The 19,145-nt window shown below is 39.0% G+C and overlaps 1 protein-coding gene across 1 annotated transcript in view; it reads right to left on the bottom strand.

Annotated features, from left to right (window-relative positions):
- The window catches only part of nyap2b (neuronal tyrosine-phosphorylated phosphoinositide-3-kinase adaptor 2b), a 66,107-nt gene that overhangs the window by 30,546 nt on the left and 16,416 nt on the right, over window positions 1-19,145 (bottom strand). Inside the window, exons 3-4 of the mRNA XM_059563932.1 lie at window positions 17,962-18,257; window positions 12,001-13,083 (exon numbers count right to left, since the gene is read on the bottom strand). Of these exons, the coding sequence (XP_059419915.1) occupies window positions 12,001-13,083; window positions 17,962-18,257 (1,379 nt within the window). The remainder of the gene's footprint in view (window positions 1-12,000; window positions 13,084-17,961; window positions 18,258-19,145) is intronic.

Below are 19,145 nucleotides of genomic sequence, written 5' to 3' on the forward strand. Positions count from 1 at the left end.
TAGATGAAGTGTCCCCAACTAAGCAAGCCAGAGGCGACAGCGGCAAGGAACCGAAACTCCATCGGTGACAGAATGGAGAAAAAAACCTTGGGAGAAACCAGGCTCAGTTGGGGGACCAGTTCTCCTCTGACCAGACGAAACCAGTAGTTCAATTCCAGGCTGCAGCAAAGTCAGATTGTGCAGAAGAATCATCTGTTTCCTGTGGTCTTGTCCTGGTGCTCCTCTGAGACAAGGTCTTTACAGGGGATCTGTATCTGGGGCTCTAGTTGTCCTGGTCTCCACTGTCTTTCAGGGATGTAGAGGTCCTTTCTAGGTGCTGATCCAGCATCTGGTCTGGATACGTACTGGATCCGGGTGACTGCAGTGACCCTCTGATCTGGATACAGACTGGATCTGGTGGCCACGGTGACCTCGGAACAAGAGAGAAACAGACAAATATTAGCGTAGATGCCATTCTTCTAATGATGTAGCAAGTACATAGGGTGTTATGGGAAGTGTTTCCGGTTCCGGTTTACCTAATTAATGCAGCCTAAAAATCCTTTAACGGATTTGGATAATAAAAGCATATTAGTATGTTATGTGTATGCCAGGTTAAAGAGATGGGTCTTTAATCTAGATTTAAACTGCAAGAGTGTGTCTGCCTCCCGAACAATGTTAAGTAGGTTATTCCAGAGTTTGGGCGCCAAATAGGAAAATGATCTGCCACCCGCAGTTGATTTTGATATTCTAGGTATTATCAAATTGCCTGAGTTTTAAAATAAATAAATAGTGAAGTGACATTCAGCCAAGTATGGTGACCCATACTCGGAATTTGTGCTCTGCGTTTAACCCATCCAAAGTGCACACACACAGAGCAGTGAACACACACACACTGTGAGCACACACCCGGAACAGTGGGCAGCCATTTATGCTGCAGCGCCCGGGGAGCAGTTGGGGGTTCGATGCCTTGCTCAAGGGCACCTAAGTCGTGGTATTGAAGGTGGAGAGAGAACTGTACATGCAGTCCCCCCACCCACAATTCCTGCCGGCCCGGGACTCGAACTCACAACCTTTCGATTGGGAGTCCAACTCTCTAACCATTAGGCCACGACTTCCCTACGTTTTGAGAACGTAGCGGACGTAGAGGATTATAATGTAAAAGGAGCTCATTCAAATACTGAGGTGCTAAACCATTCAGGGCTTTATAAGTAATAAGCAATATTTTAAAATCTATGCGATGCTTGATAGGGAGCCAGTGCAGTGTTGACAGGACCGGGCTAATATGGTCATACTTCCTGGTTCTAGTAAGAACTCTTGCTGCTGCATTTTGGACTAGCTGTAGTTTGTTTACTAAGCATGCAGAACAACCACCCAATAAAGCATTACAATAATCTAACCTTGAGGACATAAATGCATGGATTAACATTTCTGCATTTGACATTGTGAGCATAGGCCGTAATTTAGATATATTTTTGAGATGGAAAAATGCAGTTTTACAAATGCTAGAAACGTGGCTTTCTAAGGAAAGATTGCGATCAAATAGCACACCTAGGTTCCTAACTGATGACGAAGAATTGACAGAGCAACCATCAAGTCTTAGACAGTGTTCTAGGTTATTACAAGCAGAGTTTTTAGGTCCTATAATTAACACCTCTGTTTTTTCAGAATTTAGCAGTAAGAAATTACTCGTCATCCAGTTTTTTATATCGACTATGCAATCCATTAGTTTTTCAAATTGGTGTGTTTCACCGGGCTGCGAAGAAATATAGAGCTGAGTATCATCAGCATAACAGTGAAAGCTAACACCATGTTTCCTGATGATATCTCCCAAGGGTAACATATAAAGTGTGAAGAGTAGCGGCCCTAGTACTGAGCCTTGAGGTACTCCATACTGCACTTTTGATCGATAGGATACATCTTCATTCACTGCTACGAACTGATGGCGGTCATATAAGTACGATTTAAACCATGCTAATGCACTTCCACTGATGCCAACAAAGTGTTCAAGTCTATGCAAAAGAATGTTGTGGTCAATTGTGTCAAACGCAGCACTAAGATCCAATAAAACTAATAGAGAGATACACCCACGATCAGATGATAAGAGCAGATCATTTGTAACTCTAAGGAGAGCAGTCTCAGTACTATGATACGGTCTAAATCCTGACTGGAAATCCTCACATATACCATTTTTCTCTAAGAAGGAATATAATTGTGTGGATACCACCTTTTCTAGTATCTTGGACAGAAAGGGGAGATTCGAGATTGGTCTATAATTAACTAGTTCTTTGGGGTCAAGTTGTGGTTTTTTGATGAGAGGCTTAATAACAGCCAGTTTGAAGGTTTTGGGGACATATCCTAATGACAATGAGGAATTAATAATAGTCAGAAGAGGATCTATGACTTATGGAAGCACCTCTTTTAGGAGCTTAGATGGTATAGGGTCTAACATACATGTTGTTGGTTTAGATGATTTAACAAGTTTATACAGTTCTTCCTTCTTCCACTCTAGAGAATGAGTGGAACTGTTTCTCAGGGGGTCTATAGTGCACTGTCTGATGTGATACTGTAGCTGACGGCTGAATAGTTGCAATTTTATCTCTAATAGTATCGATTTTAGAAGTAAAGTAGTTCATAAAGTCATTACTGCTGTGGTGTTGGGAAATGTCAACACTTGTTGAGGCTTTATTTTTCGTTAATTTAGCCACTGTAATGAATAAATACCTGGGGTTATGTTTGTTTTCTTCTAAAAGAGAAGAAAAGTAATCGGATCTAGCAGTTTTTAATGCTTTTCTGTAGGGTATGTTACTTTCCCGCCAAGCAATACAAAATACCTCTAGTTTTGTTTTCCTCCAGCTGCGCTCCATTTTTCGGGCTGCTCTCTTGAGGGTGCGAGTATGCTCAATATACCATGGTGTCAAACTGTTTTCCTTAACCTTCCTTAAGCGTAAAGGAGCAACTTTATTTAAAGTGCTAGAAAAGAGAGAGTCCATAGTTTCTGTTACATCATCAAGTTGTTCTGAGGTTTTGGATATGCTAAGGAATTTGGATACAACAGGAAGATAACTTAAAAAGCAGTCTTTTGTGTTAGAAGTGATGGTTCTTCCATACTTGTAACAAGAAGTAGAATTTACAATTTTAAGTATATGTGAGGATTTCCAATCAGGATTTAGACTGTATCATAGTACTGAGACTGCTCTCCTTAGAGTTACAAATGATCTGCTCTTATCATCTGATCGTGGGTGTATCTCTCTATTAGTTTTATTGGATCTTAGTGCTGCGTTTGACACAATTGACCACAACATTCTTTTGCATAGACTTGAACACTTTGTTGGCATCAGTGGAAGTGCATTAGCATGGTTTAAATCGTACTTATATGACCGCCATCAGTTCGTAGCAGTGAATGAAGATGTATCCTATCGATCACAAGTGCAGTATGGAGGCTCAGTACTAGGGCCACTACTCTTCACGCTTTATATGTTACCCTTGGGAGATATCATCAGGAAACATGGTGTTAGCTTTCACTTTTATGCTGATGATACTCAGCTCTATATTTCTTCGCAGACCGGTGAAACACACCAATTTGAAAAACTAATGGATTGCATAGTCGATATAAAAAGCTGGATGACGAGTAATTTCTTACTGCTAAATTCTGAAAAAACAGAGGTGTTAATTATAGGACCTAAAAACTCCGCTTGTAATAACCTAGAACACTGTCTAAGACTTGATGGTTGCTCTGTCAATTCTTCGTCATCAGTTAGGAACCTAGGTGTGCTATTTGATTGTAATCTTTCCTTAGAAAGCCACGTTTCTAGCATTTGTAAAACTGCATTTTTCCATCTCAAAAATATATCTAAATACGGCCTATGCTCTCAATGACAAATGCAGAAATGTTAATCCATGCATTTATGACCTCAAGGTTAGATTATTGTAATGCTTTATTGGGTGGTTGTTCTGCACGCTTAGTAAACAAACTACAGCTAGTCCAAAATGCAGCAGCAAGAGTTCTTACTAGAACCAGGAAGTATGACCATATTAGCCCGGTCCTTTCAACACTGCACTGGCTCCCTATCAAACATCGTATAAATTTTTAAATATTGCTTATTACTTATAAAGCCCTGAATGGTTTAGCACCTCAGTATTTGAATGAGCTCCTTTTACATTATAATCCTCTACGTCCGCTACGTTCTCAAAACTCAGGCAATTTGATAATACCTAGAATATCAAAATCAACTGCGGGCGGCAGATCCTTTTCCTATTTGGCGCCTAAACTCTGGAATAACCTACCTAACATTGTTCGGGAGGCAGACACACTCTTGCAGTTTAAATCTAGATTAAAGACCCATCTCTTTAACCTGGCATACACATAACTTACTAATATGCTTTTAATATCCAAATCCGTTAAAGGATTTTTAGGCTGCATTAATTAGGTAAACCGGAACTGGAAACACTTCCCATAACACCCTATGTACTTGCTACATCATTAGAAGAATGGCATCTACGCTAATATTTGTCTGTTTCTCTCTTGTTCCAAGGTCACCGTGGCCACCAGATCCAGTCTGTATCCAGATCAGAGGGTCACTGCAGTCACCCGGATCCAGTACGTATCCAGACCAGATGGTGGATCAGCACCTAGAAAGGACCTCTAGAGCCCCAGATACAGATCCCCTGTAAAGACCTTGTCTCAGAGGAGCACTAGGACAAGACCACAGGAAACAGATGATTCTTCTGCACAATCTGACTTTGCTGCAGCCTGGAATTGAACTACTGGTGTCGTCTGGTCAGAGGAGAACTGGCCCCCCAACTGAGCCTGGTTTCTCCCAAGGTTTTTTTCTCCATTCTCTCACCGATGGAGTTTTGGTTCCTTGCCGCTGTCGCCTCTGGCTTGCTTAGTTGGGGACACTTCATCTACAGAGATATCGTTGACTTGATTGCAAATAAATGCACAAACACTATTTAACTGAACAGAGATGATATAACTGAATCCAATGATGTACTGCCTTTAACTATCATTTTGCATTATTGACACTGTTTTCCTAATGAATGTTGTTCAGTTGCTTTGACACAATGTATTTTGTTTAAAGCGCTATATAAATAAAGGTGACTTTGACTTTGATAGATAGATAGATAGATAGATAGATAGATAGATAGATAGATAGATATATAGATAGATAGATAGATATTGTAGGACCTGAGTGAACAATCACACAAGTAAACTGCACAATCTGAACACCATTAATGATAAGCTGAATGGGAACAATGCTCAGTTGTATGTCAGCTTTAAAAGAAGGGACAACATGATTCTGCAACAGAGGACCTTTGTTCCAAAATACCCCCGCTCATCAGAAAACTAATCATGAGGTAATCATGACTATCTATGACATGACTTTTTAGGCTATCTCCTAAAAAGGAGCTGATTTAGCCGATTTAATTAACTCTGATCACAATATTCAAACCCGAAGGAATCATCTGTAATTAATGGACCACAACAAAGAATCCTTAAAATGTTTTGCATGGCTTTTGACTTGTTTGTGAATTTTTCTACAAACTGAACTTTTCAAGAAATAATCTCAAAAGGGCAACCAGTGAGAAATCTGAAGGTTTAACTATATTAACAAGTATGTTTATGTATTATATATGTTTGATGTGTTCCAGGTAATCGGTGCAACTTTAACCAATGTTGTTTAACCAAAATGTTATATATGGCTTTTATAACTGTAGCAGATAGTGCTATTAAATGTGTGTAAAATATGGAAAGTTTAGTGTTGAACGAATGGCAGCGATATTTGCAAGACTGTGAAATGAATGAAAAGATGGTATTTTGAATGGCGTGTGGTGTACGACACATTATAGAAGTTATTAAACAAAAGCCTGCAAAGATATCGCCCCATGTGATAAGTTGAAGCGTCATGTTAAGGAATGCATGCCCCGCCTTGCAACAGCATCCCATTGGAAGATCATGTCGTGGGATGGACCAAAACCACATGGATAAAACCCCAATGCCTGAACTAATACAAGTGGTGTGCTTCTGTCTTCGAAATGGCTTGAACTACCTACTCCAACACGCTGCTAGCGTTCTTGTCATCCAGAACTTCGTGACTGCCAAGAATCTACGAGGTCTTGCATACAAGACCTATCTATCTATCTATCTATATATCTATCTATCTATCTATATATCTATCTATCTATCTATCTATCTATCTATCTATCTATCTATCTATCTCTAGACAGATACATTGATAGTGTAAGTATGAGGAGCGTGACGGCATCGTAATATGTGCCCCCCCCCCCATCTTTTTTTACCCTGAATGACTCTAATGTTCTCCATATTCACTCTGGTCATGTCTAATGCCCTGAAATTCATACAGTAGAACTGATGTGAATGGTTGCAGGGAACAAGATTGGATTTACCTAACGCTTATCATTTGGTTCGCATTCGGAAGGGGTTATGAATGGAAAACTGTTTTAACTTCCCCAGAGTGCATTTTGAATATTTAGTTAAGCCGTTCGGGCTTTCCAACTCCCCAGCACTTTTCCAGGCGTTGAAAGACCTACCTGGATGACACATTTTTTATTTTTTTCATATTCTCTCCAGGAACACGATCAGCACATCAGGCGAGTGCTTCAGAGGCTGCTAGAGAATGGTCTTTTTGCCAAGGCGGATAAATGTGATTTTCACGCACACTCTGTTTCTTGGTCAGAGGAGAACTGCCCCTCAACTGAGCCTGGTTTCTCCCAAGGTTTTTTTCTCCATTCTGTCACCGATGGAGTTTCGGTTCCTTGCCGCTGTGGCCTCTGGCTTGCTTAGTTGGGGACACTTCATCTACAGCGATATCGTTGACTTGATTGCAAATAAATGCACAGACACTATTCAACTGAACAGAGATGACATAACTGAATCCAATGATGAACTGCCTTTAACTATCATTTTGCATTATTGACACTGTTTTCCTAGAAGAGAGGTTGTGCAGTTGCTTTGACGCAATGTATTTTGTTTAAAGCGCTATATAAATAAAGGTGACTTTGACTTTGACTTGACTTTTCTAGGATACATCGTCTCGTCTGAGGGAGTACATATGGACCCTGACAAGGTTAAGGCTTTGGTAGATTGGCCAAGTCCAGATTCCCGTAAGGCCCTACAGAGGTTTCTGGGGTTTGCCAATTTTTACTGGTGTTTCATCTACAATTTCAGCCAACTAGCTGCTCCTCTGACCACCTTGACCTCCCCCAGAATGACGTTCAGGTGGTCCGATACAGCTGAGGCCCCTATTCTCATAGCCCCTGATCCTTCACATCAGTTTGTGGTGGAGGTTTAATAACAATAGCATGCACAAGAGCCTTTGTGTAAAGGTCTTTCTTTAAATTGTTGATGCAGAGACTGTTACCTCACTGAAAATGTTCAAATGGTTTTTAAGGATGGAACAATGTTATATTATAATGTTATTGTTGTTTTACTTCGTCCTTTCATCTCCGTTTACAAACCAACATTTTACAATTACATTCAGTTCGCAATCTGTCCCTTTGCACCACCTGGTGGTAGTTTGACTTACAGTTAACACCACGGCCCTGCGGTGGCGGTACACGCTGCGGTATTACCCATTCTGGTTATCCACCTACTGTATATATATATATATACATTTGCACTGTTGAAAATGTAAATAAGCCATAAAACTGTCTGCAGAAATCTTAGTATCCATCAGCAGGTGCACAATGGAAAATATTGACAGTGAATAACAGATGCAACTTACTGCTAACACATGCTAACAAACACTTACGGACCAAAAATAGTCAATACCCCTATATCTGTCTATTTCACTTTCTTTGCCTATAACTGCTTTCAGAGTATTCTGACCTGTTGTTAATGACTGTTCACAAACTTAACCCTTATGTGCTGTTCGTTTTGGGTATACACTCAAGCTGTTTGGGGTCTCCAGAGAAACTGGTGTGTGTGCGAGTGCAATAGTTCTGCATTGTGAATATGTGGAAGGGTTTCCACTTCATTTTCGATTCTTGTATTTCTGCATTGTGGTGGATTTAGTGATTTTATTTGACAAATGTAAAAGAAAATGTACAGATTTGATAATTTCCCCATTTATTTCAATGTATAATATTACATATTTCAACCATCCTGAGTGTGACCTTTTTCTTTTACACTAACATTGAACCAAATATCCTTTTTTTTTTTGTAGAGATAGCAAGTGTTGTCAACCATTCAAAGTCTCATGTGATTTAGATAAAGTGAACTTTTCTTTTTCAGCAAACGTCCTTTGGCTTCAAAAAGTCCCCAAAGAGCACCTAAGGGTTAAAGTAACATGCTGCTTTGGTTAATGGATCAGCAGAAGGTCTGGGGGGTCAACACTGACTGGGCCTGTCACAACTGGGCACCTGGGACTGCATACACTGTCCCAGGTCAGAAAAATTCCAGAGCTAAGTGCCCTTAGTGTATCTAAATGTATCTTGTAGGGGAGTAACAATTCACTCGTTTTCTCGATGCATAGATTACAAACCCTGACGATTCATATGCATCGATCTTGAAACATGATTTTTGAATTGTGAATCGCCGATCTCGGACAGTAATCATTTTAAAACGCTAAGAATCGAATGAATCGTGATTTCTATAGTGATTCAATGCTTTCAAAATATATACACATTAAATTACTACAAGCACAAATTAATGGAGAGCTTGAACAGTGTTCGTGCCTGACATCTATCCTTCACATGCTCCACTATTACCGCCCGAGACTGTCATTTGATTGCGCTTGTGCTCTGTTTGTCACTGACGCAGCTGGTGTGTGATCTCTCCTTAGGACTTAGTGGCCAGTAATACTAAAGTGAGTAGCTTTACTTTTCTGTAGTTTGTCAGTGGCTCTCTGCATCTTACTGACGGCGTTACCTGAGCAGTCGAAAGCTGTGTATTTATTGCATGGACGGAGCAGAAATGCAGGGGCGTAGATTACGCGGGGGACATGTCCCCCCCACTTTTATCATCACGGAACTTCGTCCCCCGCACTTTTTCGGGTGTGTTTGTATAGAGGTTTTCAAGAGCTCTTATTATGATAATGTTGAAAACAGCTGAGTAGATTTTTTTCAGGTTTCTTTGATGAATAGACAGTTCATAAGAGCAGCATTTATCTGAAATAGAAATCTCTTGTAGAATGATGTCTTTATCATCACTTTTGATAAATTTAAAGAATCCTTGCTAAATAAAAGTATTAATTTCTATAATTTATTTAACAAGAAAAAAAAAAATACATATACATACTATGTAGACCATAGCAGGAAACTTCTGTCCCTTGAAAATGGGTCCGTCAAAATAATGCAGGCATACACATAAACTGAAACCTTTACTGCCTTTTATTGGACAGAGCTCATAAATCTCACTATATATATATATATATATATATATATATATATATATATATATATATACACACACACACACACACTGACTAAGCTTTTGAATGATATAGTGTCTAATGTAGTGAAAGCTTTTTATTTCACATAAATGTTGATTTTTGGGTCCTTCTATTCATCAAAGAATGGTGAAAAAAATTTACTCATCTGTTTTAAATATTGATAATCAGCAAATTTGATTGATTTGAATGATTTCTGATTAATGTGACACTGAAGACTGGAGGAACGATGCTGAAAATACACCTTTGATCACAGGAATACATTACATTTAAAATATATTCAAATAGAAAACAGTTATTTTAAATAGTAAAAATATTTGACAATATTACTGCTTTTGCTGTACTTTGGATCAAATAAAGGCAGGCTTGGTGAGCAGAAGAGACTTCTTTCAAAACATTAAAAATCTTAATGTTCAAAAACTGTTGACTAGTGGGCTATGTAGATTACGGAAATGTTATATCGTAATGTTATATGTGTGTGTGTGTGTGTGTGTGTGTGTGTGTGTGTGTGTGTGTGTGTGTGTGATTTCTGTCCCCCTCACTTCTGAAAGGATGGCTACGCCCCTGCAGAAATGTAAGTGTCTAAATCATACGCAAAGTTCCATTGAATGATAAAGGTGTGTTAACAATGCTGATGAACCGAATATATGAAGGAAACTGTTAAAATAACCACAGCATTAACAGGGACCTTAAAATAAGAGCGCGAGGTTTATCTGATAATCAGATGCATGAAAGTAGCGCTTGTTGCTTTAGAAACAGACATCGGGTGCGTTTTCTCTCAGAATCATCATTCGCTGACGGAGAGAAAAAGTTAAATAGCTATTATATAATTTTATTTCGTGAAAATGAGATAAAGAAGTTTTCAGATTGAAAAATAAGTGATTTCGCTCTCATAGACGTGCCAGGCTATATCTGCAGCTAAACTGAATAAAAGCAGAATGAAATTATAAAACATTAAGAAAAAAAAACACAATAAACAAATAACATTTATGAATGATGCAGTGCTAATTGACATCATTTATTACAGTACATAAACTATAAAGTATTGATTATTGATTGATTATTGTCGAGCAGCATATTTGATTTCTTACAGCAAATTAAAAGTGCTAAAAAAAGTGCTAAAAATGATAAGAATCATGATAATACACTGGCTACATACATAAAATTATTTTATTTGACGTTTCAGTCACTTCTGAAATGATGTCCCTGGTGTGACAAAATGTTAGCTTATACATAATACTTTTAAAGCTGTTTTTTAAAATCTTGCCTTAGGCTACATACATATTTACGTATGCCATGTTATGCCATAGTTTCTTTAAACTAGCATCTAACAATGGACAATATATATATATTTTTTTTTTTCTTTTTTTTCTAACCTATGGTTCTCTAACCATAAAGGCTGTCTGTAATTTGCCCCCTGACTAAGCATTTAAAGAATTTAGGGGAAACATTTAAATAATCCAGTGAATGCACTTAAAGAGTGCAGAATCTAATCGTTATAATCGAATTGTATCAAATTTAATTGTGAATCGAATCGAATTGAATTGTCTAAATTTGCAAAAATCGTTCTTGAATCGAATCGAAAACCTATGAATCATGAATCGAATCGAAGCGCTGCCTACCCAAAGATTCACAGCCCTAGTATCTTGTCATTCATCATGATCAGAACTCATGTGCCCTAAAATAGCGAGACTTGAAGAAAAACATTACAGTGTAAGTTTAATGAATTGGTTATTGCATATATTTGTTATTAAAATGTAAAGTTTTGCACATTTTATTGCAGAGTCAAGAATATTCATTATGTGAAACATCCAACTGCTTTTTAATCACTTAATTAAAAGCACCACAATTATTACATTGTGTTGTCTGTTACATAGTACACTGAAAATCAAAATGTTTAAATCAAGCTCTATAAAAGCTTTTTTTTTTTTACATCATGTTGTAAGTGTGTGCCACCAGGTAATCAAACGTTCTACAAACTTGTGGTCTTAGGCCAAAATACAGGAAATACGTCATCTAAGTAGACAAGTGGTCATGTGCAAACACAGTACATTTGCCTGTATTGGGACTGGTCTATCGCTTTAAGCCCAAAGTACACTTCCACAATCTGGATTCCATGATAGTCCCCGTACAACAGCGCACACTTAAGGTGTATGATGGGACAGAAGAGTTCACTTAATAGTACTTATACTAATTGTACTAATAGTACATGTGTTTAACTTGTCCATCCATGCATATGTGATTGATTAATTTCTTTGGAAGCTGCTGTGCTTTGAAGGCTTTAGCCTTTTAATCTCTCTGGATTAATAAAAAAAAAGAGTATATTAGGTCCAAGACAGTCTTACAAAGTTTACAAATATAAATTGAATATAATTGACCCAGAATTAAAAGGATTAACAGTTTTCAATAAGTAAAATAATAATATACAAGAAGAGACATAAATTAAATCAGCAATTATTTAATTTTACTAAATTGATTTTGCACAATATACTGATTTGCACTATTGCTTATGTATATATTTGTATTACTAATGCACTTTTTAAAGTTTTTAAAACTGGTGAACAATTACTAAATTAGTGACTGAATATGATTATAGGCGGTTGGCACTCACTTTCTCCCGGCTCCTTGCTCTTTCTGCCACTGGTATTCTTTTTCAGCATGTTCCTGCCAGTGGTGAAGAGGTTTGTGAGCTCATCTAGAGGGCTAGTGGGCGTTCGTGACCGTGCCACTGACACATTCTGCATGGAGCCATGATGCCGTCCCCCTGAGCTTGTATCCTGCGGCGGTGATCCCTTTCCATGTGGTGTGGCAGAGGCACTGCGAGGAAGGCCTGTTGTAGGAAATGTCCCCTCAAAAGGAGGTGACCGCATGAGGCTGAGGGGCGTCAGGCAGCGGCCCATACTAACAGGTGAGGGGCAGGCTGAGTGACTGCGCTGATAACCGTGTGAGGAGGAATAACTTTTATAGACGGCACAGGGCAGTGGTGGTGCCGACGATCGCCCAGATACTGTGATTGTAGGTGTGGCTGTTAGCTCCCTCTCAGCACGTCTTAGGTGTGGCGTAGATGCGGAGCCAGAGGGTTCCAGAGAAGATGAGGTTGGTGACTTGCCATAAGAACTGTTCTCTAACATAGGAAGCTTTGCTACATCGAGAGGGGTGAGTGGGGACTCGTCCGAGTTGGGCGAGCACTGAGCTGGGACTGGAGGGAAAACCAGTAAAGGTGGCCTATGTGTCAACAGGTTGGGGAATGGGGCAGGGATTTCACAAACTGGCATGCCCCAAGAGGTAGTACAACGGCTTATGGTGGCATGGATATCAAGCTCAGGTGTACAGGGTGTCGCACACTGTGAGCGACAGCTAGAAAGATCCCAACGCATGTCAAACTCGTCAAGGCCTGGATACTTCATCTCTTCATAGACAGCCTCACCCGGCTCATCTTCCTCAGGATGGAGTGTCGTTTCTCGTCCCACATTCCCAGACATCTCAATGTAGACAGGTTCAACTAAGTCTGAATCCTGTGGGCACCGTGGCTGAGCAGGGGAAGGAGCCTGGACATCACTTGAGGTGGGAAAACCTTTAGAACCATGATTGCGGATGTAAGACTCGTCAAAGGAAGTGCTTAGTTGCGTGTTAGGATTCCTCTTAGGCTTCGGTGGAGGAACTTTCCTGCAGTCCTCACTGCAGCCTTGTGTTCCTGAGTAAGTAGAAATGCATGAAGAAAGATATATGGTTTAGCATACTGGGGTCACTGTACATAGGACAATTGATTAACTTTAAATTATTCAGATACCATGTGGTCTTGCTGCTCTAACTTTATCAACATCTTTATCACCAACTCCATGCAAGTAAACACCAATATATTTTATACAACATGCAATAAAAAAGTTGCCTTTACTGAAATACACACATTGGGAAACACAATCTGGGCACTGCCTCAAAAGGTGAAACATGAAATAGATAATATTCTGTCACACACATGCACTAACTCTTATATTCCAACTTCACTCTGAGAATAAAAATGATAAAATTCCCAAAAATAAACATAAAAAACGATTATACATTTGTTAATTCTGTGAAAATGTAGACTGGTGGGTCTTGACATCGGTTTCAACACCTCTGAACATGCCCCTCCTCCTGCTCTCTCTGTCTTTCCCCTCCCTTTGAGTGGATCTGTTTACCCTCGCCCTCTCTCCTCCAGGGGAACTAAATCTAGGTCAGTCACTCCTCCTGAATGAATTCTGTGCTAGCTCCCTCCCCCAACACCCTCTCAACCTCCCGTTCAACAAACAACTGTCCTCTGAATGAGTTACATTCCACACTCTTTGGTGCTCATTGGCTAAAGCTCTGTTGAGCTGGCTGCTAGCTCATTCCTTATTGGTTGTTGCCACACTCTGTCTTCCTATCACCTCGCTGAAGATTGGTTGAGGCTGACATCTGATGTCTGGATTGGTGGAGCAGCAAGAGGTCTCTGTTTCTGTGGGTTGGTTGCTGTGGCTTTGAGGAAGATCTCTGTGCACACTGTGATCCCTTCAAATTCTGACAAAAATTATTTCTCACGGCACACTACTTGAGAAATATAAATTGACTTAATACTTTTGCAGTCTACAGCTAAATAAAAGATAAAAGAGGGTCATCACTGCATAGACATAAACTGATAGGAATGTTGAAATCTGAATGAGGAAGTCCCCGGAACACTGTTGATGCCTACGGTTTGCCTTTTTTTTCAGGGATGAAAACCTGCACAATTATAATCACAAATTTAGCAAGCAGCTTCAACCACTACACAATAACTTCCCAAATGATGGTGGGAGATAAATTTAGGTAAATTGCATAAATGCCTTAGCATGTGTAAAAAATGTGCCCCAATTTTTTTCCTGATCTGGAAGACATCACATGCTATAGTCTTGTTTGTGCTCAGTCCAGATAAGGCTTCAAATAACTTGGCCATTTAAATTTTTTTTTTTGCCATTGTCCACATTGTTGTGTGTTTGCTTTTACATGAAACAATAGCCAAACTCTAAAAAAAATGCTGGGTTATTTTCAGAGTTGGGTATAACACGTTGCACAGTAGCTGTATTACAGTACTGTAACTGAATTACTTTTCCTGATAATGCAGTAAAGTAATGCATTATATTTTAAATGTATCTAATATGTTGATTACAGTTACTCATGCCAATAAAATTACGTTACTTAAGTTACAAATGCAGTATTAAAAATTATGAAGTAAAAATCATGATTTGTGAGCCCCTTAATAAATAATTGGAGAATGCAAGCTAAAATGCAGACAAGTCCTACAACATTATTTCCAAATGTTGTACTCAACATATTTTAGTCTCGCATTAATAGTTTGGGAAAATTTCAACAAGTGAATATGTACAAGTTTATGTCACAGTAACACTAATATAAGTAAAAATAAATAACTCACTAGAATGAGATCATCTGCTGCGTTAAGCCACGTCGGCATCATAATTCAAGGCTTATTCCTCACAGCGCGTCTTCTTCCAAAAACGAAAAGTAGCCGAGATGAACTTAAACTTTCTTTGTATATGGAGGTTATGTGGACATTTACATGTTCGCTCATCTCAAGCCTGATATCACGTAGGTGATTATCTTATAGCGCATGGTGAGCGCAGACACATTATAGGTGAGCTGAAGCGGGAAAGACTGTACCTCGCATTGGTTTCATAAAGATTATTTTGACAGAGAATATTTGTTTTCGACATGACTTCATTTAATAATAGACACTTCAAGCTTTTTTTTAAATATACTCTATTTCTCAAGTCATTTTCATTCATTTTAGTGATTCGTTTCAGGAAGGTATTCACAGAGAATGAATCCAGAAAGCGCACCCTATTTGTTTTATTTATTTTCACAAAACAAAAAACTATTTTGTAGAAATTGGTTTGATAACTTGAAAAGTAAACTTGAAAGTAACTAATTAGTAATCTGATTACTTTTTAAGTGCAGTTATCAGCAATGTAATCAAATTATAATTTTAAAGAAGTAATTCTGTAGTGGATTACTTTTTTTGAGTAACTTACCCAACATTGTTTTTTTTTTCAACCCATTCACTGGGTTGTAAGCCTGTTGGGTCATTATGTTGGTTTATTTTTCCAGTGTTTGGTAGTTTTTGCATAAGCCAACTATTGGGTTAGTGGCTGGTTCAATCTCACTGACCACTGAAACTATACACCCCCTCTCCCTCCACCCGACAAAGCAACCCAGCTGTTGGGTTACTTTCAGAGCATGGGTTTTTCATCTTCTTCAGGAGTGAGCGGTTCTCAGCACTGCCGATTTGGTGGACTTCTTCAGTGATATTAAGGTTTGTATACATTTTATTTCATCTATAAAGTCTTTACTGTGCTGTAAATAATTTTATTTTACGGAACTCACCATATAAGGACGAGATGTCAGTCAGCTAAATGTGCCAGCAACGGTCATTTTGCATGATGAAAAAACGCTTTGCCTTGCATAAAATAAACTGATTTTATTTGTTATAATACTGATTCTAATTAATTTGGATGTTAAAATATGTTCTCAAAACTCCGTACTGTTTGTTTATGGGCAGGTATCTGATTGCAGGTGTGTATTGCTTCTAGAAATTCTGTGTCTTATTTATAATGCCTTGTCATGTGTAAAAATGTGCCCAAATTTTTTTCCTAATCTGGAAGACATCACATGCTATGGTCATGCTTGTGCTCAGTCCAGATAAGGCTTTACATGACTTGGCCATTCAAAATTATGGCATTGTTCACACTGTTGTGTGTGTTTGCTTTTACAAGAGAAAAATTGTATATGTGAGGATTTCCAGTCAGGATTTAGACCATATCATAGTACTGAGACTGCTCTCCTTAGAGTTACAAATGACCTGCTCTTATCATCTGATCATGGTTGTATCTCTCTATTGGTTCTATTGGATCTTAGTGCTGCATTTGACACAATTGACCACAACATTCTTTTGCATAGACTTGAACACTTTGTTGGCATTAATGGAGGTGCATTAGCGTGGTTTAAATTGTACTTATATGATCGCCATCAGTTCGTAGCAGTCATCAGATAGGAACCTAGGTGTGCTATTTGATCGCAATCTTTCCTTAGAAAGCCACGTTTCTAGCATTTGTAAAACTGTATTTTTCCATCTCAAAAATATATCTAAATTACGGCCTATGCTCTCAATGTCAAATGCAGAAATGTTAATCCATGCATTTATGACCTCAAGGTTAGATTATTGTAATGCTTTATTGGGTGTTTGTTCTGCATGCTTAGTAAACAAACTACAGCTAGTCCAAAATGCAGCAGCAAGAGTTCTTACTAGAACCAGGAAGTATGACCATATTAGCACGGTACTGCCAACACTGCACTGGCTCTCTATCAAACATCGAATAGATTTTAAAATATTGATTATTACTTATAAAGCCCTGAATGGTTTAGCACCTCAGTATTTGAATGAGCTCCTTTTACATTATAATCCTCTACGTCCACTACGTTCTCAAAACTCAGGCAATTTGATAATACCTAGAATATCAAAATCAACTGCGGGCGGCAGATTCTTTTCCTATTTGGCGCCTAAACTCTGGAATAACCTACCTAACATTGTTCAGGAGGCAGACACACTCTTGCAACATCTAGATTAAAGACCCATCTTTTTAACCTGGCTTACACATAGCATACTAATATGCTTTTAAAATCCAAATCCGTTTAAGGATTTTTAGGCTGCATTAATTAGGTAAACCGGAACCGGGAACACTTCTCATAACACCCGATGTACTTGCTACATCATTAGAACAATGGCATCTACGCTAATATTAGTCTGTTTCTCTCTTATTCTGAGGTCACCGTAGCCACCAGTTCCAGTCTGTATCCAGATCAGAGGGTCACTATAGTCACCCGGATCCAGTACGTATCCAGACCAGATGATGGATCGGCACCTAGAAAGGACCTCTACAGCCCTGAAAGACAGCGGAGACCAGGACAACTAGAGCCCCAGATACAGATCCCCTGTAAAGACCTTGTCTCAGACGACCACCGGGACAAGACCACAGGAAACAGATGATTCTTCTGCACAATCTATCTTTGCTGCAGCCTGGAATTGAACTGCTGGTTTCGTCTGGTCAGAGGAGAATTGCCCCCCTGACTGAGCCTGGTTTGTCTTAAGGTTTTTTTTCTCCATTCTGTCACCGATGGAGTTTCGGTTCCTTGCCGCTGTCACCTCTGGCTTGCTTATTTGGGGTCACTTCATCTACAGCGATATCATCATTGAATTGATTGCAAGTAAATGCACAGACACTATTTAACTGAACAGAGATGACATCACTGAATTCAATGATGAACTGCATTATTGACACACTGTTTTCCTAATGAATGTTGTTCAGTTGCTTTGACGCAATGTATTTGTTTAAAGCGCTATATAAATAAAGGTGACTTGACTTGACTTGACAAGAAACAATAGGATTCAATTTAACCCATTATTTTAACATCAGTTAGTATATAACGACAAAAGAGTTGATCTTAACATTTTGTGCAGCAGGAATTGTGAAGGTGAAGCTTGGATTAAACAACCATAGAATCTTACCATCACACCTCTCTGAGTCATTGCCTTTATTCCCGGTGGGACTGAGGTCCACAGCTTCAGAGGAGATGCTGAGTTTGGTGCTGGGGTTCCTCCGTGGTTTGGGAGGGGGCTGCTTACGGGATGTGGGGCTGCCCTCCTCTTCCCCTCCTTCCACAGAGTGTAGGGACTGAGAGCGAACTGTGAAACCTGGGTTACAGGAGGGCTGGTGCTGGTGAGGAGATATGTGTTCCACAGGGGCCGGCATGCTCATGGAGCCCATTCCCAGGTGCTCACCCTCGGTGATCACGTCTTCCCCCCTATAAGAAACCACAATAAGAAATAAAACAGTTCATGAATGGATTTTAAAGGAAATAGCAGCATTGTGTGATGCACAGGTGCATTTAAAAAAAATTAATATCAAGGAGAAGTGCTTTATTTTTTTGTAATTTTGTTAAAAAAAAAGCAAACTTTCCTTTATTCTATATTCATTGCACACAGAATGAAATATTTCAAGTTTTTTTTTTTTTTATCCTGATGGTTACGACTTTCAGCTTAGGAAAATTAAAAATTCAGTCTCTTAAAAAATTGAATATTGCATTTTGAGCTTAATTTGATACATTTTGAGTATAAATACTGGGTAACGCTTGTTTAAAATATGAATCCACAATTATGGGAAAGACTACTGACTTGACAGTTGTCCAGAAGACAATCATCAACACCCTCCACATGTGAGGAGGTCACCTTAAGCGAGACTAGAACCCTGGTCTCTGGTGTAGAGGGTGTGAAGTGTGTCCTACTGAGCTCACTTCCAGGTATAGAAACCCAAGAGCTGAAGAGTCATGAGTCAGGAGACTTGAGTCTTCCAAACAAAAAAATCTTTACTCGAGAAACCATGGTAACAAAGTACGAATAAACTAGGATAGCTGAGCTTCCATAAAACAGAGAAAAAAAATAGACACAAGGGTCAAAAAGGTACAATAAGGTACAGACTTAACTGAGAGCTCGTAACTTGAGTACATAGGCTCAAGACTGAACACAATAGCAGAGAACGAGCACCTTTAAAAAGGTTAAAACACAGGTGAAGGGAATCAGGACTAACGAAGAGAGTACTAAGCAAGATTAAGTACGATATTGCCCTCTGCAGGGGTGGAGAGCACTGGGCTTGGGGTAAACATGCCATCTGGAGTGAATGAAGATGTATCATA

This window comes from Carassius carassius, chromosome 12, assembly GCF_963082965.1.
Source record: "Carassius carassius chromosome 12, fCarCar2.1, whole genome shotgun sequence".
Taxonomy (NCBI): Eukaryota; Metazoa; Chordata; class Actinopteri; order Cypriniformes; family Cyprinidae; genus Carassius; species Carassius carassius.